At 36.4% G+C, this 26,209-nt stretch overlaps 1 protein-coding gene across 1 annotated transcript in view; it reads left to right on the top strand.

Moving 5' to 3' along the window:
- The window catches only part of LOC145292860 (WD repeat-containing protein 76-like), a 70,447-nt gene that overhangs the window by 34,122 nt on the left and 10,116 nt on the right, over window positions 1-26,209 (top strand). Inside the window, exons 5-12 of the mRNA XM_080138964.1 lie at window positions 3,075-3,165; window positions 5,570-5,730; window positions 7,082-7,235; window positions 10,654-10,812; window positions 11,544-11,665; window positions 12,974-13,075; window positions 13,978-14,124; window positions 21,282-21,335. Of these exons, the coding sequence (XP_079995090.1) occupies window positions 3,075-3,165; window positions 5,570-5,730; window positions 7,082-7,235; window positions 10,654-10,812; window positions 11,544-11,665; window positions 12,974-13,075; window positions 13,978-14,124; window positions 21,282-21,335 (990 nt within the window). The remainder of the gene's footprint in view (window positions 1-3,074; window positions 3,166-5,569; window positions 5,731-7,081; window positions 7,236-10,653; window positions 10,813-11,543; window positions 11,666-12,973; window positions 13,076-13,977; window positions 14,125-21,281; window positions 21,336-26,209) is intronic.

Here is a 26,209-nt window from a genome sequence, read left to right as displayed (position 1 = left end):
GTAATTGTTCCAACTCATGTTTCCTGTGAACGTTAGGCCAAGGAGTTTGAAAGATGGACTCTCAGATAAAGAGTCGTTGGCCATTGCTATTGGTGGTAGAGAGGGTTTCTTGTAATTATTGAATGAAACTAGTTTAGTCTTGGCAGCATTGAACGCGACCAACCACTTTTGTCCCCATTTCACTACAGATTGGAGGTCTTCCTCTAGTGTTTCTGCCATTTCTTTAGAAATGTGTTCATTCGTCTTCCTGTCGTGTCTGCCATAGAGTGTAGTGTCATCAGCATATATACCCATCTCAGAGGCAATGTTGTCGGGGAGGTCATTTATGAATATCAGGAACAATAGAGGTCCAAGGATAGAACCCTGGGGCACTCCCGCATTTATATCATATTGTTTAGATGTGCGACCGTCGAGGACTACCTGGATTTTTCTCTTATCTAAGAAGGATTTAATTATGTTAAGTATTCTACCAGTGATACCGTATGATCTGATTTTACTGAGGAGACCCTCATGCCATACCCTGTCAAAAGCCTTAGATATATCTAGAGCTACCGCTCTGCCTTCCCCCGCTTTGTCCAGTGATTGGTATATACGTTCAGAGATCACGGTGAGGATGTCTGCTGTGGAACGGGCTTGTCTAAATCCATATTGTTTGTCAGTCAGTAGTTTAGCATCTGTAAGATGATGGACTAGAGCATGGTTAATTATGGTCTCAAATATTTTGGCAAAAAGTGGGAGGAGGCTAATGGGGCGATAATTTGATGGGTCTGTCCTTTCGCCAGAATTCTTGAATACTGGTACAACAGAAGCAGTTTTCCAACAGCCCGGAAAGCAAGCTTCATTAAGACATTTGTTGTAGAGTTTGGAGAGAACTGGAGCTACTTCGGCTGAGCACTTTTTTAATAGCACAGCTGGGATAAGATCGGGTCCACATGCTTTTGAGGTGTCAAGGTTTTTTATGATAGCATGCACCTGAGCAGGGGTGGTTTTCAGATCGTCTAGTGTGGCATCTGTCCGCATAGGAAAGTCAGGTAGGGGGTGGTTGGAAGGGTCCAGTGTGGAGTTTGAGGCAAACCGACTGGCAAGCATGTTAGCCTTGTCGGTTGCTGAGGAGACAACCTCGTGATTGTTGGTTAGTGGGGGAATTGTTGATTGCCCATTATTTACTACACTGTTGTAGATTTTCCAGAAGTCTCGAGTTCCTAGTTTTTGTGCTTCGATGCGCTTTTTAGTGGTTTCCGTAAATTCTCTCTTAGCTGTCGCTATTTCTTTCTTGACGTTATTTCTAGCTTCTATATACTTCAGTCTGTTTGAACTGGACTTATGTCGGTTAAACCTACGGTATGCATGCTGCTTTTGAGTAATGGCAGTTGCACAAGTCGACGTAAACCATTGGGGAGAGTGGGGCTTACTATAAAATTTCCGCATGGGAACATGCGCTTCGATTGCAGTTTTGAACCAGTCAGTGGTCTCGTTTGCACACTGTTCAGCAGGGAGAGAGAAAATATTTTTCCATGGAGCATCTCTAATTAGTTCCCTGATGGCTTCCCAGTCAGCCTTATTATAATATCTCGTTGTTTTGAGCACTGGCTCTTCAGTTTTGGGTTTAGAGTTTAGGGCGATTTCAACCATTATCACTGCATGATCAGCGTTCCCGAGTGGGCTGTGGGCCTTCGCTATGCAGTCATCGGGAATTGTCCCTTCTCTTCAATGAAACCTGTATATGTATATTTGTAAACTGTTCTACACACATCTACAAGCAACATTATGAAACACTAGACAACACAAAGAAACTCATATACTCATGTATATTACATACACACCCGGCAACGCAACATTTTCTGGTGCCTACGTACTGATGCTGTGTTACATGAAGATGAGGATAACACGTGAGAGTATTGTGTACCTCTACAAGGCCACCATTCGTTCATGCATGGCCTATTGTTGCCACATCTGGGTTGGTGCACCAACCACTAGCCTCTTCCTCTTGGATAGGGTCCAAAAAGGTTTCAATCTAAATTCCATTTTGTCAACTAAGCTCCAACCTCTGTCCCATCACTGCAATGTTGCATCTCTGTGCCTGTTTTACAAGTATTTTAATAGAATGTGCTCCGGTGAACTTGTTTCACTTGTGCTCCCTTAGTGTACATATCCCCAACAGCCTGCTTAGCAACAAAATCACACCCCTTCACTGTTGAGGCCACTAAATGCCAGAAAACTTTCCACTCTAATAGTTTCTTCCCCCTTAATAGCTAGACTTTGAAATTCCCTTCCTGCTACCTCCTTCCTTTACTGTACTGATATGCAGACGTTTAAATGTAATGTAAATCAACATCTTGTTAATCTTTCCAATGCATGGTCTACGTCCAAGTGGCAATATGCCTTGTTAGAGGTAAACGTGAGTAAAAACAAATATTTAATAACTGTAAAATATTCATATTTTCATTCAGTAATATATATCTAAAAGATTTAATCACTGAAATGGATGACAATTTGAAAACATTAAAATGCTATTTGGAAAAGTTAACAAAGCTCCCCCACCTCCACCTCCCCATATTAAGATGACTTTCTAAATTTGCAGTGTGATGTTTAAAATGTAGAAGAGCCAAGAATTTAAAAAAAAAAAAAAAACAATTTTTGTTTTTAAATATATAAATAAAAAAAAACATCAGATTATTTATAAACAAAAATGTTAAATTTCCATTCACAAAATTTATATTTTTGGACAAAAGCAGTTCCATCATTATATATATGTATGTAACAAAAGAAAAAACATTTATTAATAAATATTTTCACTATTAAATATTTTTGTACACGTCAATATGTAATTATAAACATTTTCTTTGAGTATTTGTAAAAAAAGAAAACATTCAAAATATTAGAAAAATATTTGTAATAAAAATGAAATTCTAAATTTCCAATGTAAAAAATCAGTTTGACCTAAAATCCTGATTTTCGTCCTTCACTGCTTTCGTCTGAATTACTTAATTACCAAAAATGTGCATAGAAATTAAAATGATTTTACTGCATTCCAGACAGAGCTAGATAATATATATAATTTTCTTGATTTTTAGAGTCATTCAACCACTTCGAAGAAGTGCTCGTGTTCAAAATATAGCAGCAACCGTAACTCCTGTTCCAATTGAGACACCAGTGGAAATAAATGTGAGTTTTTTTTGTTTTTTTTTTTAGTACTACATATATAGATGAATTAAATGATTTTTTTTTAAGTACTACATGTATAGATGAATTAAATGATTACAGGAAATACTTTAGTAAGGTTATTTCTAATCACTTTCAGCTAGGCTTTAACCTCTGTCTCATCAACAAAATGCTCTTTCTGCCTGTTTTCCAAATATTTTAATGGTAGGTGCTCCGTCGAACTACAAGCCCTTGTATCCCCTTGGCATAAATACCCCTGACAAGCAGCAAAATCCCACCCCTACACAGTAAAGATCTCCACATGGCAGAAAGCCTTCTACTCCAATAGTTTCTTCCCTAGAACTGCTAGACTTTGGAATTCCCTTTTAGGTCCCTGTTTCCCTGACTACTGACATGCAGAAATTCAAGTGTAATGTGAACAGACCTCTTGCTGCTCAACTCCCTGCAAATTATGTCCCAGATAGTAGCCCTCTGCAACAAAATGACACTGTGCCTTGTTTGAGGTGAAAATGCAATTCACTTTCACAATACTCACTGTCTGTTATTTGTTTTTGTGCGTTTGTTGCACAGCCTGTGATTGCTCGTTGTCTTCATCTGAATTTGGTGCTCGATTTCAACACTGACCACATTGTCAATCAGGTTTCAAACAAATAACAAACTTGCAAAAATTTTTAAAGAACAGCCGTCTGTTCTTGTGAGTAAATAAGAGATAGGATAGCTGAGGATTCGAACCTGCGAAGAAGTTAAAATAAATAATACAGCATGTTATTGAAAATGGAATTAACTATTGTTTAGTTCACATAAAATAGTTAGATATCTGTTTATTGAGAAAGGAATGTTATGAATTTTGTTTCTGTTAAATGAAATTAAAATAAGAAATCTAGATCAGAACAATAGAAAATATTAAACATATTTGTAAAAATGGGTTAGGAAAAATTAGGTTAGACAAATCGGCTAAACCATACATGCTAAGCATATGCTTATTGGTCTCCTGACAAAGGAGGGATCGGACCTATTAATTCACTCCCGTTCGTTTGTTCACACTTTTCTCAATAACGTCTTAGATTTTTCTGAAATTTTGCACAAACATTAATCATGGTGAAAGTAAATTTTTGCCAGAATGGATTTTCCAAGATAAATTTGGTTACAACTGCTAGTTTTATTCAGAACCTTTCAAATCCAATTTTTCACATCATTCACAGACATAACTTGGCTCACTGCAGTCAAAACTCCTAACATACAACTTCATCATGATCAACATGTCCAATGTTAAAGCTATCATTTCCTTCAATGACAAACTTAAGCATTTGATCCAAAGATTCCAACTGCACGTGGCAAGTTTTCTTTTCGTCGATTCATCGCAATCATAACATAAATGCTTCTTGCAGCCTTAAGCGTATCATGACAAACAAGCAGTCTCTTTGCATCACATGCATCACACAAGGTATGTTTCACCTTCACAGCATTCATTTTCCTTGACATAGCAGTCCTCTTCTATATCTTGGTCACTCGAAATTCCCTTTCCAGATTCCTTCGCTTGTGGAAGGGGACACTGCATGCTCGGCTTGTTTCAGTACAAGATTAATCCAGGCCTAGTTTTTCTTAATCTCATCTCAAAAGTTCATTGCCAACTTCAAAAAAAAAAAGAAGTCATTTTCTGCTATTTCCAGATTTCCAAGCGGTTCGGTACATGTATTCTCATTTTAAAAGTATCAAAAAAAAATTCTTATAAATTTTTCTTTTTTGTTTTTTACTAATGTCATTATAAGAGTTAGGAATGGATGAAGTTCTTGAACTTTTGCTGCAGTGTTTGACCACTGTTGACCAAGAGAAGATTCTATCTGGCATGTATGTGGTGTGATGATGTATGGAAATGAAACCTGACCATGAAAGAGTTGAAGACATGCGTTGCATGGAGAGAACTCATAAGCAAATGATACAATGTGTAATGTGAGTCTTAAAGACGGGATTAGATCGGATGACCTCAGAGGAAGATTAAATCTAGACTGCATAGGGAGACCTGAAGAACAGGAGATTTCAATGTTTGGTCATGTTGAAAGAATGAATGAGAAGTTTTGGATATATGTAGAATAGTTGAGATAGCAGGGTCAGTTCACAGGAGAAAATGAAAGAAAACCTGGGCGTAAGTGATGAAGATAAATCAATTTCTAGGAGCTGTCCAACACATGCCAGTAACCAGATATGATGGCGATGACTGTTAATTGGGTATTACCAACGTCAAAAAGTAAATCTCCATTTTTTTCTATCATTTCCAGAAGAGGCACTCATGAGGTTCAATATGTCTTCTAATCCTGACCCCCCTCCCCCACCGCATTCAAGAAATTCTTATAAATCATTTTTAATATTTTTTTTTTTTATTATTATTATAAATTTTTATTATTTGCAGCCTCGTAAACCAGCAAACGATCTTCTGATGGAGGATGTTTTAACAGAAAATGACACGGACAAGAAACAATGTTATTCACAGTTTGCTCAGAGTTTTAAATCTCTTAAAACTCGGACCGTTCCACTTGAACTACAAACGCCAAATTCTTCATCCCTTAAAAAGTATTTGTCTTTGTTAAGATTCTGTTTTTGACATTCATAAAAAAATTTTTTTTTGTGTGTAAAATCCGGTTTGATTCCTTGATACTAACAATTATGTAACTTCCCACAATTCATTCTCTGTTCAGTTTTGCTGATCGTCATCAAACCTTACTTAAGCAAAAAAAAACAAACAAAAAAAAAAAAACATAGCATAGTCATTTCAGAAAGCTTTGCCACCTAACTGAGAACAGAACTTCTGTTCAAGGCAAGTTTTTATAGTATGTAAGCAACTAATGTTTTGTGGTTGCACTCCGTATATTTGCTAGTGATGTGAAAATATGTTGGCTAATGTTTTCACTTTCCAAATAAATGTTTACAATTCTGTGCTAAAAGAATTTCTTCTGTCTACTATTTTGAAAAATATTTCATCAAATTAGGTTCCTGTTTCCTGGGTTACGGATCATCTATGATATATTTTAATGGACGACCTCATCTATATGTTAATGTCATAGTACCTTTGATATGCGTACATGTCACAGTTTCTAGATTTAAATTACATCCTATTTATTAAAAAGGAGGATAGAGGCAATACCATACTATGAACATTAAATTAGTAAATAGATACGTTAATGTTCGTATGTTTTCACTTTCTATCCTCATTTTTAATAAATAGGATCTCCTGATCACTGCAGTGTAATATATATATGTATATATTAAATAAAGAAAACAAAAATGATGTTGCTTTTAGGCTGTACATGAAACTAAAATATATCTTGGTCTTCTGGCAAAGATCCAAGGCTAGTATCTGTCCTGTCTAAAGATGGTATAATGATATTGTGGAGTTTCTGTTCATACCGGGCATCCATACATGGAAATATGTCACAGACTCCTATTGATATAGGAGGTATTGGAAATAAACCGTAATAACCAGCTATATTGTTAACCAGATTACTTTAGATAAATACTTTTACAGTTTTAACAAAAGGGCTACAATTATATCACAGGGTCTCCATTCACGCTGAATGTCCACAGGATGCCCAGCAGCAATGCCCAAGATAATTCTGGTTGCTCCCACCTAGGGGTCATTATAGGGGTAAAATTACTCCCAAATCATTCATCCGTTGATTTGTCTGCACTTTTCTCAATAACCATGCCTTTAAATATTTAAAAATTTTGCACAATCATTAGTCATGGTGGAAGTAATTTTTTCATTCGTGGAGGAAGACCTCGCCTGCTTGGCATGTTTTTATTTTTTTATATGCGATGATTACTAATATTTTTTTTGAATTAAAAAAAAATTTTTTTTTTTTTATTTGTGATGGTTAAAAATTGACTTCTAGAAAGTACATTTTTCAAATTTTTTTTTCTTCAGATTCTTGCAGAATTTTTCGAAAATTCAAATAACAGAAGATCGTGTTCGGAAAGTTGTTGAGTCTCGTGCCTTTTCAGTGGCTGTTCATCCAACTGTAGAGAAAGTTTTGGTGGGTGCTGGTGGAAAATGGGGATCTGTTGGTCTCTGGGATGTGGTAACTATCTTCTCTATTCTAATTTTACAGAGTTTCACTACCATAGCTAAAACTTGGACATGCACTCGTAATTGCAGCAATGTCTGCTTTTTTTTGTTTGTTGATGACAAACAAAAGAAAGCAGACATTGTTGCAATTACGAGTGCATGTCCAAGTTTTAGCTATGGCAGTGAAACTCTGTAAAACCTACTTAAGTCAAAGACATTTAGGAATGCTATGGCAAGTGAAAACGTCCGACTTTTAACATGTTTGATGTAGTTGCATCGAATAGTAGTTTCTCGTCAGCCAAGAAAATCAAACATTCGTTTTTTTTTTTTTTTTTTTTTTTTTTTTTTAGAAAAATATAAAATGTTTTATTTCTAGCTTCGTGCACATGCTTCTACCAAGAGGGAAGGGGCAGGAGGTGGCGGATTCAGCGACAACTCATGGTTGCTGTTACTTTTTTGACTGACGCTTCTCTTCCCCCTGCTTTTTTATATCAACCTGTTCTCTTGCAGGTGTTTAACCCCGGCAGCTGTAGGGTCAACTACTTGACCCATTCACTTTGAGTGACGTCAGTTTTGACAAGTTCACCTCATCGCTCAGTGCTTTTCTCCTCAGACCATTTTGCATGTGTATGTGCGCATATGTGCAGCAAATGTTGCGCAGATCATGTTTGTCGGTGCATATAGTATTGAAAAGTCCCCAGAAACAGGAAAGTTCCTCTGCTTAGTTTGTGACAAAAATTTTTTTTAGTTGTAAGCCTTGGTACGTGAAAAGTGGAAGTATATTTAGATGATGAATTTATCAAGCATGTGTATGTAGTGTGATGATGTATGGAAATAAAACATGGCCAGTGAGAGTTGTGGACAGGTGTTGCATGGAGAGAAGTGATTATTAGAATGATGCAATAGATGTATAATGTGAGTCTTAGACCAGCTTAGATCTGATGACCTCAGAGGGAGATTAAATCTGGATAACATAGGGAGATGTGTGCAGAACAGGAGACTTTGATGGTATGGCCACATTAAAAGAGGGGATGAGAGTTCTTTGGTTAGTATAGCATCGACCGATAAATTGTTGCCCTAAAGAAAAAATACATTACAACTTTAAACTTTTATTGAAAAAAATCAATTTAGGTAACGATCATGTAGTAGAGCTGACGTCTATTCAATGTAGCCGCCTTCAGCCTCAATACGGATCTGGAACTAGGAGCCTGACAAATACTCAGCAAATGGTGGTGATCAGGCGGAATTTGTTGTGGGAGGTCATGTTGGTGATGTTCTCGACGTATGACCAAACAAAGTAGTCCAGCAGGTTCAGGTTGGGGGAGGAGAGGGGTGCCAGTGAGAGAAGGGTACAAAGTTGTAGCTTTCCTTCTAAAGCCAAGTCTGGGCCCCTTTGGACTTGTAGGCTGACACTGAATCCTGCTGCCACACCCAGAGTCTGCCAGCAGCCACCTGATTGCACCAGGGGATCACCACACTCTTAAGCACATCCAGGTACATTTGGTTATTAATTTTCAAACCAACTTTGAAAATGTGAGGGGGCATGATGTGGCCATCACTTGAAACCACACCGAAGACCATAACCACGGCCGGACACTTTGTTTTCGTCACCCTGGGCACGTCCCTGTTATTCATGGCAATCCAATGATTCATTTTGAGGGTGCTGGCAATGGTCCTGTTGTCATAACTTGAATCGGTAGAGAGCATGAGTTGTACAGCAGTGCATCTCCAATCTCGCTAGTTGAATATTGTCACTTTCAGATATGATGGGAGGCTCTATCGCTCTTGGGATTTGTACACAACTGGCCAACTAGTAGATAGTCTGCAATCAAAAAAAGAAAACCGGTTTTTATTAAACAGAAATGGAATCATGTTGTCTTTTCTAGGGTGACAATTTTATTGTTCCACCCTGTAGATATCGATATGTTAGATGGTGAGGTCAGTTGACATTAGAATGCAAAGAAAAATAGAAGAGGAAGTGATAAGAATGGACGTTAAAGATTTGGTCAATTCCTACAAACTGTCCAATACATGTCAGTATGGAAAAGATTAAGTCGATGATGATGATTACTAAATAATTCCAAGACTTGACTTGTAAAATGCCACCACTAATAAAAATCCATGTGACTTTTTTTTATAAAGTACTAACCTTCAAATAGCACATGTAAAATTTGAACCCAATCAGATTATTAGTTTACAAATTAGTTATTTTAACATGGCTACTGTTGCAAATTTTTAAAACAATGGAAAAATCTTAATTTTGTGTGTTGCTTGCTTTCTGATGGGGAAAAAATACTGTTCAGAAAAAATGGTCAAGAGGTTGTATGCTGATTTTTAAACATGATTGTACTAATAAAAATTATGATCACCCAAATTTATCAGTTGTTTTAGAAAACAAAGTCCACAAATTCATTTTGACGTAATGTGAGGATGGAGAGGGGGGGGGGAACCAAAAATCACCCCAAAATCCTTTGTTCGTTCGCACTTTTCTTGATAACCACTCCCTGGATTTTACACCTGTGAAGGGGGACCCTGCATGCTCGGCTAGTTTGTTGGAAATTTATTATTTGGTATCAATGCAATATTTTCCATTTCTAATAGAAGCTAAGATATTTTGAACTATATTTCTTACATAGAAAAAGTGTCCCTTATACATAGTGAGTCACGGGAAATGGATGTGTTTTAGATGTTTTGTTTTCCTTAAAAATAAGCTTCTAGTGACTCACCCCATATTATATAAGTTATTCCCCTTGGTAATTTTTGTATTTAGGTGGTTATTTGAAAATGCTTTCTATTAGCAGTCATTTGGGTCAGACTAAGTCATTTTAAAAATGTGCGTTAGCTAAGTACGTTGTTATATTAATTTCATGTGACAGCAATAGCATGTACATTAGTTATTAAAAAGCAAAATTAAATTTGTCACCTTAAATGCTATTTGAGTCTGACTTTACAAATCTAACAAGATAATTTGATCTATAAAAGTGAGGATGTATGTGAGAACACTTCTCAACCTATATACTCAACAATTTTTTGATCTGCAGATGTGAAATTTGGTATATAGGGTATTCAGGCATGTGGAAAACTTTTTTTTAATCAGTTTTCATCTGGAAAAAAGGGGTTGGTAAAGAAGTCAAAATAGAAAAATTTATACTTGGGGGGGGGGTCATCAGATTTTTATCTGTTTGACAACAATTTCACGAGGTTTGAAAACAATTTCTAAAGATCGTGTGAAGTCCAATGGTTATTGTACTTGATTCTCTGTCTTTAGGTTTTTGTTTTGATCCCCGCTCGAAAGTATTAAAATCTTTTTTTACTTACAAGAAGTTTCTTTCCGTTTTTTTACTTCATTTTAACTAAAAGGAATTTAATGTTGCGTTTAATACTGGACAATGCTGTGTACATCTAATATGTTTCTTGTTTCATCTCTCCAGAATCAAGGATTGTCTGAAAATGGTGCCTTTTTATATTATCCTCATTCAAAACCAGTGAACTGCCTTGAATTCAGCCGCTATGAGCCTAAAAAGCTATTTTCGTGTGCTTATGATGGAACCCTTCGTTGCGGACATTTTGAAAAGAATGTTTTTGAAAATGTAAGTCGCATTCGGTTTTTATTTTTTATTTATGCAATTGAAAAAATTACTATCATGTATAATATAAATCTCACCTGTCTGTTTAAATGTATGTATGTATGTATGTCTGCCTAAAACTTTTGACAGGTGATGCATTTTCAAGAGATCGGTATCATTTTGAAGCTCGACCTTTTGGAAAAATTAGCCAAAAATATTAATTCCTTCACCCTCAACTGGGCACTTTTCTACAGGGAGGGATCACTTTTTTTTGCCAATATTTTCGAAAATCATCTCTTTTTGATTGCCTAGCTTTAATTTAAACCTACGTCACTTTCAGTTTGGCGATAGGCGTAACAGCAAACACGTCACTTTTTTTTTTTTCACATTCTTTTCCTCATTTGCAGTACGGGTTCGAACCTGTTTGCCTACTACCACTTTTTTTTTTTTTTTTTCTCAACACACACTTCCAACCCCCTGGGCAACGCCGTGCATCCAGGCTAGTTTAAATTTAAATATCATTTAGGCTTAATATGAAGAAATCAAAAAAGTACAGAAATGCAAAACAAAAGCTGAATTTATTTGGATTATTCAGACTGCTGTTTTATTTCATGTTTTGGTTGATGTAACCTTCGATTTATTTAAGTGTAAAACACCCAAATTCCAATATTTTAACATTTTTACATTTTAGTTGTTTGAAAGATTATTCTAAAATCATTTCATTTGATTTAACAACAATGCAACTGTCATTGCAGATTTATTATACTCCTGAAGATGACGACATTTTACTCCGTAACTTTGTTTTCATTTCGCCTCAAATACTGCTCGTTTCTCAAAGTGATGGGAATGTTGCGGTCGTCGACACAAGAACTCAAGGGTAAAAGAAATTGTGCTAAACATTGTTTGTTTTCTTTATTTTAGAAATTGTTTTTAAAAATACTAGCGTTTTTTTTTTTTTTGTTTTTTTTTTCAACAACATTCCATCTCTAGAATACAATACTGCTTCCCAGCTGACTACAACAAAACTGTTTTCAAATCCAATGTTAACAAATTCAATTTCAAAATTCTTTTAAGGTGTTGTTCATTGCCAACTGGCAATTTTAGTAAACCTTATTCTCAAGTAACATTTTGGTCTTGATAAATGGTGACTCATTATATATATATACTAGCAGAAATACCTGCCGTTGACTGGGTTCAAAAACAGAAAATGGACTCTGATTTATGAAATATGATAGGTTATGAAAAGGAAGGGTTATAAAGAGATAGCTTCGAATTTGGGGGGTATCAAAACCAAAGCAAAATATGATTAAAGTAAAAATAAAATAGATAAACCCCATAATTTATTATACCATACCTGTTCACACTGAAACGCTTATCACAATATTCTGTGGATCTATATTAAAAACCTTGTTAAACTTTGTGACATATTTCCATTCTATGGAGGTCAGGCGCGAACGAACACCCCATAATTTTATTATACCATATTTCTTCAAACTGAAACATAATTATCAAAGTATACTTATGCAGATAGATATGAAAAGTCTTTATTAAAGTTTGTGCCTATTTCCATTCTATGGAGGCCATGCGCGAACACAGAACCCACAATTTTATCATACCATCCCTATTTAAGTTAAAACATGCTTATCAAATTATTATGTACATCTATATCAAAACACTTGTAAACGTTTTTTTTTTTTTTTTAATTTTTAAATTTTTTATTTCCATACTTTGTGGACCAGGCGCGTACACAAATCCCACAATTTTAATGAATCATCATTATGCCAGATCAAACATACCCATTCCTGTGTCTTGATACATCTTCTATCATTATATGTGATCAATTTTCTATAATAGTCAACCATATAGGAGCCTATTCGTAACCAGACACACACACAGACGTTCAACTTTAAATTATATATATATATATATATATATATAGTGTGTATTTAGGCAGCATTCTTTCATTTAAACAAACATTGTTAAAGACAACAGAGAGCTTCGGTTTGATTAGCCCCTCTTTTATTTTTGCAATTTTTCTCATCTGTTTATTGTGTGGATCAAAAGAATTGATATAAGTTCTATGTGTAGTTCCAAGTTGTCCGTGGTTTTTCTCTCAATTCTTAAAACATAAATTGTTTTTAATTTTTTCTCGTATTTTCATCCTTTTTATTTTTGTTTTTTTCAGTTATAAAGCAGACGAAACATTCCAAGCCAGCCAGAAAGGTTTACGTACTGTAGACATTCACCCGACCAAACCAGACTACATAATCACGGCAGGACTTGACTGGTCAGTAAAAAAAAAAAAGATCTTTTTCTTTCTATTTCGATAACATAGTTGATTTTTGAAAATTGGTAATCAACATTTTCTTGGCTTTTTGGCTATTAGCAATGTGTAGTATTTGTTCTGCTACTAGACTTCATGTTTCCTTCCTCATTCAGTGAAAAAGATTTTCTAGACTGGGGCAGTTTTTATTTTTGTCTTACCATCCTGGCCAGAGGCTGAAGTAGGGTGTTGACTAGACCTTCGGGTTCTTTTGGTCAGGTGCAACTGGAAAAGTGAATCTCTTGGCTGTTTGTCTCCTCCCTGTAAGGAATTTCCAGCTTCACACTGGCTTATTACTTTCACGTGTAGGTGTTACTTTTTGGAGCTGGAAAAATTTCATTTGGCTGAAAATACTTTGCTTTAACACATTCATGTTAAAAATTTTTAGTTTTGAGAAGTGAGGAAGAATGCAATTCCAACAAAGTAGAGAAGGAAAGAGTGAGAGCAATTATAAACATTGGTAAGAATCACTTTGCGATTCAATCATCGCAAGCTTATGGTTTGACATAATACCTAATAATGAAGAATTGGAACTAGATGAAATCATTTACTAGTTTTGGAAGAAACTTTTCAAAATACAAAAGTCAAATTTTTTATTAGAAAATCAACAATCACTTAAAGAAAAATTTAATTTTTTTCATGATTTATAAAAGAAAAATCATATTTGATTTAACATGCTGAGAGATGTTGGACGACTTTAAGATATCGACTTCCAAACTCTGGCCAAATCTTTATCCTTTTTTCTCTCAGATCCATCTTCATCTCTCCCTGACATATTTTCCTTGTCCTTGTGAACTGATGATTTTTTTTTGTTTTTTTTTTTTTCACTATTTTAAAATTTTTATTTCAATATTTTTTTCACCCAGTAATGTATGTTTGTGGGATATACGAAAAACGAAGAAAAAGCCAACAAAAATATGTTCAATGGCTTCTGGACGAATGTTAAACAGTGCCTATTTTTCACCTGTGACGGGAAACTACATTCTATCAACTTCACAAGATAATGCTTTGCGGTAAGAAAAATTATGGTTTTCTTTTTCTTCCTCTTCTGCTCCCTTTTCTAATTTCTTTACATATTTCTATGTCTTCATTGCTAGAACCGCACTTGGTTCCTTAAACTCCATCTGGTTGTGAAATCATGGGATGAACTTATACTAAAATTAAAAAAAAACATACTATCATATTGGGTAGATAGATATATTTACCTGAAATTAACTTTTGAAACAGTGTTGTAAAAATTGAACTTCTGAAGTTTTTTCGACTAAACCAACAAAAATATGATAATATAAAGGTCGGTAGTACTTGGTGAACAGTAGTCTGAGATGTCGGAAATTTTTCTGTCTCTATGTCTATCCTTGTGGCCATGTCACTAGTAAGGGTGCTGGAGGTAAACATTTTGTCTGGGCTGACGTTATCCGCCTGAAAGTCAGGGACCCTAACCTTGGATTAACCACTAAGGAGGCTATCCTATCAGCAGGCGCAAAGTACTGGGACTGCTGTATTGCCATTTGGTGAATGGATCTGGATCATGCAGTAGTCTCTGGTGGGCCTCTCGATGCCATACTAGTGGGTAATTGTTACGGCTTTACCTTTTCATGTGCTACAAAAAAAAAAAATTTCCTGTCTTTTTCTCTCTTACTTTCCCTCTCTGTGCTGCTCTAACCAAGTATGCCGACCTGTTCCACAAATCCCAAAACCTCAACATGAAATATCTCCAGAAAAAAAACTCAAATAAACCTAGAACCCCATCTTCCAACGTAGACCCCTACTACCAGGTCTCTTTCTCCAACATCAGGGGTCTACGTTCCAACCTTCCAGAGGTTGAAACCCAATTACAGGAGACAAAACCGGACATATTTTTTCTAAGTGAAACTGGAATAGGGTCGACCACTTCCCTAGATGAGTTCATAATTAACGGATACTCTAACAACAGCTAAATCTGACCCCTAAGATCGCCATGGGCATGGAATATGTGCCTACATTAAGGATGGCTTCCCGTGTGGCAGAGATATCTCTAGAGAAGATCCTAATTTAGCCTATATGTGCTTCAGGGTTGCACTTGCTAACACCACTGCATTTATATTTGCCCTCTATCGGCCCCACAACAGCGGAGTTACTATCTTTAAGAGCATATCTGAGAAAATAGACCACATCCTGCCTGCACATCCCTCGGCTAACATCCACATCTGTGGTGACTTCAACGTCCATAATGTGGAATGGCTGACCCATTCAAATAAGACAGACGAGGGGAGGTTTTGTCATGATTTTGCCATTGCTTATGACCTCACTCAGATTGTTCGCGAACCCACCCGTGTGCCCAATACACTCGGTCAATATGCAAGCCTCCTAGACCTTTTTCACTCAACTTCCCCTGAGCTATGTTCATGTTCCGTTCACTCTCCTCTAGGATCCTCCGACCACTCCGTCGTATCAGTTAAGATAAAAACGAAATGTAATAAGTCCCCAGATGTACCCCTCCACCGTACTGTATACCGATACTCTATGGCTGACTGAGATAGCTTCCGTACATTCATATCTGATTTACCTCATGTTTAAAAAGGATGTGTCCTCTATAGTATTAGACCTGACGGAATGGTTAATTGTAGGCATAGACCAATTCATACCATCTAAAAAATTCCAACAAAGACCTAACAGCCAGCCATGATTCTCCCCAGAATGTGCTGCTACTATCGTGCACAGAAATCACTTTTTCCATAACTACCAACGTAATAGATGCACTGAGACTAAAGCTGCTTTCAGGACTGCCAACAACCACTGTAAAAGAGTAATAAAAAATGCAAGAGAGCTATATGCCCAGTCTTTTAAATCCAAGGTAGCTGAGCAGCGGCTTGGTTCCCACCAGTTTTGGCAAATAACAAATAGGATCCTAAACAGAAGTGTGCGTTCTATCCCAACCATTATCAATGGACCAGAGGTCATCTCGTCAGCATCAGACAAGGCCAAACTATTTGCAAAGAACTTTGCAGCTAATTCTACCCTATGCGACGAAGGCCATCAACTCTCCATATTTCCTCCTATAACACAGAAGGTAGGTAACATACAAATATCTGTGCATGAGGTCACCAAGCTAATCAAGAACCTTGATTCCAGTAAAGCAACTTGCCCTGACGGCATCCCAATTATAGTGTTAAAAAAGCTTCAACCAGAACTTGCTCCCATACTTACAAAACTGTTTAAACACTGCCTTAAGGAAAAGTGCTTTCCGACTCCCTGGAAAACCTCTTCAGTTTGCCCTGTATTTAAGAATTCAGGTGATAAGTCATCTCCCTCTCAGTACAGACCTATGTCTCCTGTGTGTTATGAGTAACTTGCTGGAATCCATATTAAATAGAGAAATAGTCAACCACCTCAGCAGAAACAACCTTCTTAGTGACACACAATATGGTTTCTGTTCTGCAAGATCTACCACAGATGTGCTAACAGTTATATCTCACAGGATTAGTGAATCTCTTGACAAAGGCTTCATTTGTAGGACAATTGCTCTTGACATATCAAAGGCCTTCGACAAGGTATGGCATAAGGGTCTACTTCACAAGATCTCCAGCTACGATATAACTGGAAATGTTTTCTCAATCATTAAATCATTTCTCTCCGATAGGCTCATAAGAGTAGTGGTCGATGGACAAAAATCAGAGGCCTGCAGTATTAATGCTGGAGTCCCTCAAGGGTCAATCCTGGGTTCAACTTTTTCCTGATCTACATCAATGACCTCCCTAAACACATACTTAAATCATTCGTTGACATCTATGCTGATGACACTACCATCTACGGCAACACATCAAAGGCTGTAAATGACAAAGTTCTCTCTGATTCTCTCCTCTGATCTTGAGCACGTGGTTCAGTGGGGGAAGACGTGGCTGGTTACCTTTAATGCATCTAAAATCAAACTCCTATCCTTACATCATCAATGCTCTGATCCCCATCTGGCATCAATTGTGATGGATGGCTCTCGTCTTGGAGAGGCTCCATGTTTTGACAAGCTTCTGGGTTTGACCTTTACTCCTGATCTGAAATGGAACATGTACATCAAGTCTGTTGCCAAGGTCGCTGGAAAGATGGTGGGATCCTTCTACCGCTCCAGAAGATATCTCACTACTGATGCAATTCTCTATCTTTTTTTTTTCTCTTCCTGCTGAACAATGCGCAAATGAAACCATTGAATGGTTCAAAAGCGCAATGGAAGCACATGTTCCCATGCGGAAATTATATAGCAAGCCCCACTCTTCCCAATGGTTTACTTCGACTTGCGCAACTGCCATTGCTCAAAGGCAGCATGCATACCGCAGATTTAACCGACATAAGTCCAGTTCAAACAAACAGAAGTATATAGAAGCTAGAAGTAACGTTAAGAAACAAATAGCGACAGCTAAGAGAGAATTTACTGAAACCACTAAAAAACGCATCGAATCACAAAAATTAGGAAATCGTGACTTCTGGAAAATCTACAACAGTGTAGTAAATAATGGGCAATCAACAGTTCCCCCGCTAACCAACAATCACGAGGTTATTTGCTCAGCAACCGAAAAGGCTAATTTGCTTACCAGCGGGTTTTCTTCGAACTCCACACTGGACCCTACCAACCACCCCCTGCCTGACTTTCCTTTGCGGACAGACGCCACGCTAGACGATCTAAAAATCACCCCTGCTCAGGAACACACTATCATAAAAAACCTTGACACTGCAAAAGCATGTGGACCTGATCTCATTCCAGCTGTGCTATTAAAAAAGTGCTCAGCTGAAGTAGCTCCAGTTCTCTCTAAACTCTACAACAAATGCCTTAATGAATCATGCTTTCCGGGCTGTTGGAAAACTGCTTCTGTGGTACCAATATTCAAGAATTCTGGCGAAAGAACTGACCCATCAAATTATCGCCCCATTAGCCTCCTTTCACTTTTCGCCAAAATATTTGAGACCATAATTAACCATGATCTAGTCCGGCACCTTACAGATGCTAAACTTCTGACTGACAAACAATATGGATTTAGACATGCCTGTTCCACAGCTGACATCCTCACTGTAATCTCTGAACGTATATACCATTCACTGGACAAAGCAGGGGAGGGCAGAGCGGTAGCTCTAGATATATCTAAGGCTTTTGACAGGGTATGGCATGAGGGTCTCCTCAGGAAAATTAAATCATACGGTATCACTGGTAGAATACTTAACATAATTAGGTCCTTCTTACATAAGAGAAAAATCCAGGTTGTCCTCGATGGCCGTACGTCTAAACAGTGTGATATAAATGCGGGAGTGCCTCAGGGGTTTATCCTTGGACCTCTATTGTTCCTAATATTTATTAATGACCTCCCCGACAAAACTGCTTCTGAGATGTGTATATATGCTGATGACACTACACTCTATAACAGCCATGACAGGAAAACAAACGAACACATATCTAAAGAGATGGCAAAAACACTAGAGGATGACCTCCAATCTGTAGTGGAATGGGAACATAAATGGATGGTCACATTCAATGCTGCCAAGACTAAACTGGTTTCCTTCAATAATTACAAGAAACCTTCTCTGCCAACAATAGCAATGGCCAGTGACTCCCTCTCTGAGAGTACATCTTTCAAACTGCTTGGCCTAACGTTCACAGGAAACATGAGTTGGAACAATTATATTGAAAACATTGCCAGGGCCGCTGCGAAAAAGGTAGGCTCTCTCTACCCTACTAGAAAACTACTGACACCTGAAAGTATCCTGTACCTCTATAAGGTAACCATTCGCCCATGTATGGAGTATTGTTGTCACATTTGGGCCGGTACATCTTCTACTAGTCTATTGCTCCTAGACAAGGTTCAAAAGAGAGTCGCCAATCTGATAGGCCCTGAACTGGCATCTAAGCTTCAGCCTCTGTCCCATTGATGAAACGTTGCATCCCTTTGCCTGTTCTACAAGTATTTTAATGGTGAATGCTCTGACGAACTGCAGATACTTGTGCCCCCACGATGTAGACACCCTCGACAAACCCGACAGGCAGCTAAATCCCACCCCCACACTGTAGAGATTCCTAGATGTAAAAGATCTTTCTACTCCAATAGTTTCTTCCCCAGAACTGCTAGACTCTGGAATTCCATTCGGAGTTCCTGCTTCCCCAACTGTACTGACGTGCAGAAGTTCAAGTGCAACGTGAACCGACATCTTGCTGCCCAAATCCCAACATAGTGCCCCAGTAGTTTCTGCCCCTGATAGTAGCCCCCTACACCAAAGTGGCAATGCGCCTTGTTTGGGGTGAAAATGTAATTAAAAAAATTAATAAATAAAAGCCAAGTATGTCGAAGGATGGAATACTGCTGCCATATCTGGGCAGGAGCTGCTAAAAACAGCCTATCCTGCCTTGACAGAGTACAAAATAGACTTTGTGGCTTAGTGGGGGATGCCCTTTTCTCTACCCTGCAACCTCTCTCCCACAGAAGAGACGTTGCGAGCCTATCCTTGTTTTATCGTTATTTCCATGGCAAGTGCTCGTCTGAACTCCAATCTCTGGTCCCCCCTCGCCAGTCTTTCACGAAAAACACCCGTCTAGCTGAATCCACTGTGAAAAATTTCCCCCACTCTTTATCTGTGCTTAAATCAAAACGTGGATTCCATGAACAAAGCTTCTTTCTTAGAACTGCATGCCTGTGGAACTCTGTTCCATCTGCCTGCTTCCCACCTGACTACAACTTGGATGTCTTCAAGTCCAATGTTAACAAATTCCTAATGAACTGCCCCCTTAAGTAAACACTTCATCAAATCTCCACACTAACGTAATGTACTTGCAATAACCCTTATCCCTGAGTGGCTTCCGGGCCTTGATAAGTGGTGACCACCGTGTAAAAAAAAAAAAAAATAACGAAATAGACTTGCAAGTAATACTTCTTCAGATAAATCCAGGCAAAATATTTGAATATGTAAAAAATAAGAATCTGATGTTTACAGCAGATTTCAACAAATTTTCAAAGAAAACACGAAGATGCTAAGAACTTGAAACAAAGAATGTTTACCAGAATGACCAAAAATGATTGATTAGCTGTAAAACAACATAAATTTTTAATTGAAGCTGTTTTTTTTTGACAGCATATCAACCTTTTTAAAATCATTTCATGCTGAATCCAGTCAGTTTGGAAACTTTTGAGTAAAGAAAAGGTTAAAAAAAAAAAAACCCAACATGAATGTTTGGTGCATTTTAGTAAAAAAAGCTGATAATCTGGAAGTAACAGATGAGGAAGAAAGAAAAAAAAAATATAGTCAAATAAGGCTCTAGTCATGAAACAAATTGGCTTTTTCTTATTTAAAAAGTTGAACTTAAATAGCATTTAAGCTGACATATTACATCAGTAATGTGAAACTCTCCACTTTTAAGTGAATTTAAATGAAACTAAATTTTTTCTATAAACCTGGACTAAATCATTGACAAAGACTTTTATGAGTAATTTTTAATAGGAAACTATACCTGCCACTACTAGAGGGGAAAAAAAAGTCTGGCTTTACTTTGTATATAAGTTTTTGGTTTTTGTCCAACCTATATTAAAACCAAAAATAAAAACTACGATATATATACCTGTGATCAAACAAAAATATCATATTCCAAAAATCATGTAAATTGATTTAGTTTAATTTTTATAAAGAAAATCACTTTTAAGCGATTAATGGGAAGTCATAGGCATGACAACAGAAATCTCACAATTTGAATTATTGTTGAGTTAGCTCCTTTTGCTTCTTGAGATTATTTTCAGAATAATTGGCAAGACAGTCGTTTACTTATAAAATTTGATTTTCTAATTTAAAACTAAAACTATTAGATCAATTTATGTGATTTTTGGAATATGATAATACCATTTCGTCATGGGTATGTACATTGTACAGATTTTTCTTTTTCTTTTTTTTTTAATATTAGGAGCATTCTTGACAAAAACCATGTTTTTTTTTTGTTTATTTTTTATGTCTTTTATTTAATTTTTTAAATTTAATTTCTTAAAATTTAATGAAAAAATTTTTAAAATTTTTTTTAATTAAACTTGTTTTTAATTTACTTTTTTTTTTTAATCAATTTTTTTTTATTTAATTTTTTCTGCCTTTTATAAAAAAAAAACTCCAGTTTTTTCTTTAGAATATTTTTGTGAAATTTTATTTTATTCAATCCATTTCCTTTCTTTCTACATAGAATTTATGACAGCTCCAAACTGACTTCTTCACTGACGTGTCTTCATTCTATCAAGTAAGTATTGTCTATGTATCTGGTTTGTGAGATAATTTAATGTGAAAAATTTAGATCCTTGTAAAGAAAATCATTTTTAAGCTATTAATATGAATTTGTAAGCATTTTTGAATAGTTGAATTCTTATTTTAATTGAAAATCATTATTAAATAATGAGTATTATTTATTAATTTTATTTATTGCGGACTATTATCCTCATCTTTATTAGTTGTTTCATGACGTTTCGGTCAACTATTCCTCTGGCCTTCATCAGGTGGTAACCGCGATGCATAGGAACTCTGAATCTCCTTACTGCATTCACTGCAATTACTGCCTTTTGTAGTCGTTGTAGTCTTATCATGTTTTGGCCAAGTAAGCCACCTTGATGGCCCTTTGGGGTCCGTGGCGCAGTTGATAGATACGTTGAATCTCTACGGTTCCAAGTGAGAATTGTCTGAAGATAGTGGTTTCAATCCTACCCAAAGCCGGTCAGAGACTTACTTGGCCAAAACATGGTAAGACGACAACAACTATGGAACGCAGTAATTGCAGTGAATGCAGTTAGGAGATTCAGTTCCTATCCGTCGTGGTTACCATCTGATGAAGGCCAGAGGAATAGTTGGCCAAAACGTCATGAAACAACTAAGAAAAGATGAGGATAATGGTCCGCAATAAATAAAATTTATTGAATTATCTTGTTATTTGAGGTTTTTTTTTCAAAATGGCAAGTAAAGCAGTCACATTTCTAATACTCATTATAAAAAAAAAAAATAATTGATCAATTTACATGATTTTTGGAATATGGGAGGAATTCTGGACAGGAACCAAAATTTCAAATCCAATCATAGAAAATCAGTTGAAATGTTCCATATTTATTGTAGGACTCAAATCTCGAAGCTGCAGACATTTGCATGCATTGAATCCACTGTCAAAAACTTTCCCCACTCTTTATCTATGCCTAAATCAAAACGTAGATTCCATGAACTAAGCTTCTTTCTTAGAACTGCACGCCTGTGGAACTCTGTTCCGTCTGCCTGCTTCCCTCCTGACTACAACTTGGATATCTTCAAGTCCAACGTAAACAAATTCCTGATGAACCGCCCCCTTAAGTAGACACTTTAAATATCTGTACTAACGTACTGTACTTACAATAACCCTTATCCCTGAGTGGCTTCCGGGCCTTGATAAGTGGAGACCACCTTGTAAAAAAAAAAAAGAAGAAAAGTGCAAACCCGCTTAACAACAAAATCACACCCTTTCACTGTTAAGGTCTCTAAATGCTAGAAAGCTTCCTACTCTAATAGTTTCTCCCCCCCCTTCCTGCTACCTACTTCCTTGACTGTATTGCAGAAGTTTAAATGTAACTTAAACCAATATGTCATTAATGGTCTCAAAAAGTATCCCCTTTCACCCAAATGGCGATAAGCCTTGTTAAGAGTGAACATGAGTTCAAAAAACAAACATTTACTAAACTTTAAATGGCACACACTGTAATTCATCTACATACATGGTCAAGCAACGGCTTATAAATCTCTAACAAGTAAATCCCTAAATTGAAATTGCGCCGAGATGTATTTCTGTGCTTTTGTTAATTTAAGGAAAAAGTATGTTAGGAATGTTACAATGATGGACAGAAATATTTTGTAACACTCAAAAAGGCAGACCGTTTCAACATACAAAATGGGTCGTTTAAATTTGACACAAAAAATTCTGATGTTTTTCCAAAATAAATATAAAGAAAAATCACTGCTTCTATATTTAAATAATGAAAATATTAAATTTCAGGTAAAACAAATGGTACCTACGTAATCGTCATGTCGTAAATAGTAACATATCTAACTATTATAGAAACCGATAAGATAATTATGAAAAGGACATTTGTGTAATCTAGCGTATTTGTTTAAAAATCTTCTGATTCGAATTGGAGAGTTAACACGGGATGGTTTTTTTATTTTGTTGTTTTTTTTTTTTACATAGGCATAACCACTTATCAAGGCCAGAGGCCACTCAAGGATAAGGGTTAAAGAGTGTACAGTAGTCAATTGGACAATATAGTAATCATTAGTAATGGAAATACGGTAAATTTGTTAACTTATATGGAACGGCTCATCAAAAACTTGTTTACGTTGGACTTGAAGACAACCATATTGTAGTCAGCTGGAAAGCAGGAAAACGGAAGACAATTCCACAGGCGTGCAGTTCTAAGAAAGAAGCTTTGTTCATGGAATCTACGTTTAGGTTTAGGCACAGATAAAGAGTTGGGGGAATTATTGATAGTGGTTTCTGCTAGACGAGTGTTTCTTGTGAAAGTTTGGCGAGGGGGGACCATAGATTGAAACTCAGTCAAGCACTTGCCATGAAAATAATGATAAAGCAGAGACAAACTCACAACATCTCTTCTATGAGATAGAGGTTGCAGGGAAGAGAAAAAGACATCTCCTCCGAGGCTACGAAGTCTATTTTGAACTCTATCAAGGCAGGACAAGTCCTTTCTAGCAGCTCCTGCCCAGATATGGCAACAGTACTTCATCCTTGGACGTACCTAGCTCTTATATAGATAGAGAATTGCATCAGCAGCGAGATATCTACTGGATCGGTAGAAGGATCCCACCATTTTTCTAGCAGCTTTGGCAACAGATTTGATGTACGTGTTCCATTTAAGATCAGGAGTAAAGGTCAAGCCCAGAAGCTTGTCAAAATATGAGGCCTCCCCAAGACGGATGTAATTCAGTTTCCAAATTCTTGGAAATCTAATGACAAGTTTGGAAAAGTAATTTAATTTTTCAAAAAGTTTAAACATAGAATTGAGGAGATTAAAGCAAAGTGATAGTTTTTTTATTTTTTCAAGTGATAAATGCTGACTTATTAATTTCTTCTGTCTGCTATACGTGGTGTTCCAACTGAGTTACTTCCCCTTTGCCTTTATCACGTTACCCAAGATGTCTGCCTCAGCATGTAAACTTGGAGTATTTTTAGCCTTATTGGACTGTTTTTCACAAATAATTAAATTTCTACCTTGTCGGTTTCTGTATTTTTTATGGATATGTTACTATCTGCGATATGACATATTTTTTCATTATTTAAATATAGAAGTGCCACCGAAAAATTTGAATGATAAATGTGCTCATGATGAAATGAAAATGTTATGTTCCTAATATCACATAAATTGATCAAGTATTTTTATTTTTAAATAAGGAAATCAAATTTTTATGAGTATCTGAGGAGTAACCTGTTATTTTGAAAAAAAAAAATCACAAGAAATAGAGATAATTCAACAATTCAAAATTGCTTGCTTTATATTGTAATGTCTATAAATATTCATTTTATTTGTTTTAAAATGATTTTCTTGTTTAAAAATATAACTATTTGATTAATTTACGTCATTTTTGGAATATGATATTTTAGTCTTGTCATGGGTATGTGCATCAGAGATTTTTCTTTGTTTTCTTTAATATGGGAGAAATTCTGGACAAGAACTGAAATTCCAAAGAAAAGCAGGTTAGAAGAAATCAAATATAAATTCTGTGTCTGCGACAATTTTGAATTTTGCATAAAATTTGCATGATTGTAAACGGTTCATTTTCAGTTTGACACAAGGCTGATATGAAGAGATTGAATGAAGGAACGTAAACAAACTTATGAAATGCTTTCAATAAGTCTCCAGACTTTTTGTTTGGCCACTTTTATTGCTAGTACACACATGAAATTCTAATTCCATTTGAAGTAATCTCCTCTGGCTGCAATGCACTTGTACTGTTCCAACAACTTCTGGAAGGCCCCGTGGAAGTCCTCTTGTGTGAACGTGTCAATGACTCTTGTCGCAGCCTCTTTCATCTCCTCAATTGTCTCATAACGACAGCCCCTAACTAAAATCGCAGGGAGCAAGGTCTGGACTATAGGGAGAGCGAGGAACTGTCTTGATGCCCATCTTGGTCAAGTAGTCTGTGATCGTTTCTGAGCATCTTTGGACAAACTTTGAGCCAATCTTCCACCTCTTCAGTTTCTCACTAATAATTGTGTGTACAGTTCTCACACAGAACTGACCACTTATTGTCTCTATAAGCACATGATGGTCCTTATTCATGAAATTCCTTATTTGGCCAATAAACTCCTTCTACGCCTCTCATCATCCCTCACAGACTTCCTGCTTTCCTTGAATCTCTTATGCCACTAATAAACTGATGATTGATTCATGGAAGATAGTCTAAAAGCAGTCTGAAGCATTCCATACATTTCTGTGGCATTTTTTCCAAGTTTAAAACAAAATCTTATTGCATATCGTTCTTCTGAAGTATCCTCACATCAAGATTACATTTTTGAAATTCACCAGCTGTGACAATCAGGCTTTAGTAGGATGTATTTTAATTCCTGCTGTAGCTGTTCATTTGAACCTGAAATTATGAAAAATTTGTCAATCATCTCATAAGATGTGTGACAATTACGTACTAAATTTTCAAGAGTCTACGACAATTTTAAATGCTTGTATAAAAAAGGTCTGGAAACCTATTGAAGGCTCCCTGTGATTTTTTTTTTTTTTTTAATTTAGTAAAATCCTTTCTAAATTGATTGAGTAAAAAAATTGATTTTAATCCACGAATTATCAATGAACAAACACGTCACATATTTTTTGACAGGCTGAGAGGATTGCACAATTGTGAAAGAACTATATACAATGCATGGTTAAAGAAAAATAAATTGTTTTCGACTATAAGAATCTGCCGGTTTTACAAGTATTTTAATGGTAGGTGCTCTGATGAACTACAAGCCCTTGTACTCCCTCTACTTAAATATCCCAGACAGACATGACAAGCAGCTAAATCCCACCCCTATATAGTAGAAATCCCCAGTACATTCAGGGAAGCAAGAACCTGGAAGGGAATTCCAAAGTTAGTTCT

This window comes from Euprymna scolopes, chromosome 14 (assembly GCF_053919585.1).
Source record: "Euprymna scolopes isolate OS-2025 chromosome 14, ASM5391958v1, whole genome shotgun sequence".
Classification (NCBI taxonomy): Eukaryota; Metazoa; Mollusca; class Cephalopoda; order Sepiida; family Sepiolidae; genus Euprymna; species Euprymna scolopes.
Note: the sequence above shows the minus strand (reverse complement) of the source record. Positions and strands in the feature narration are given on the sequence as shown.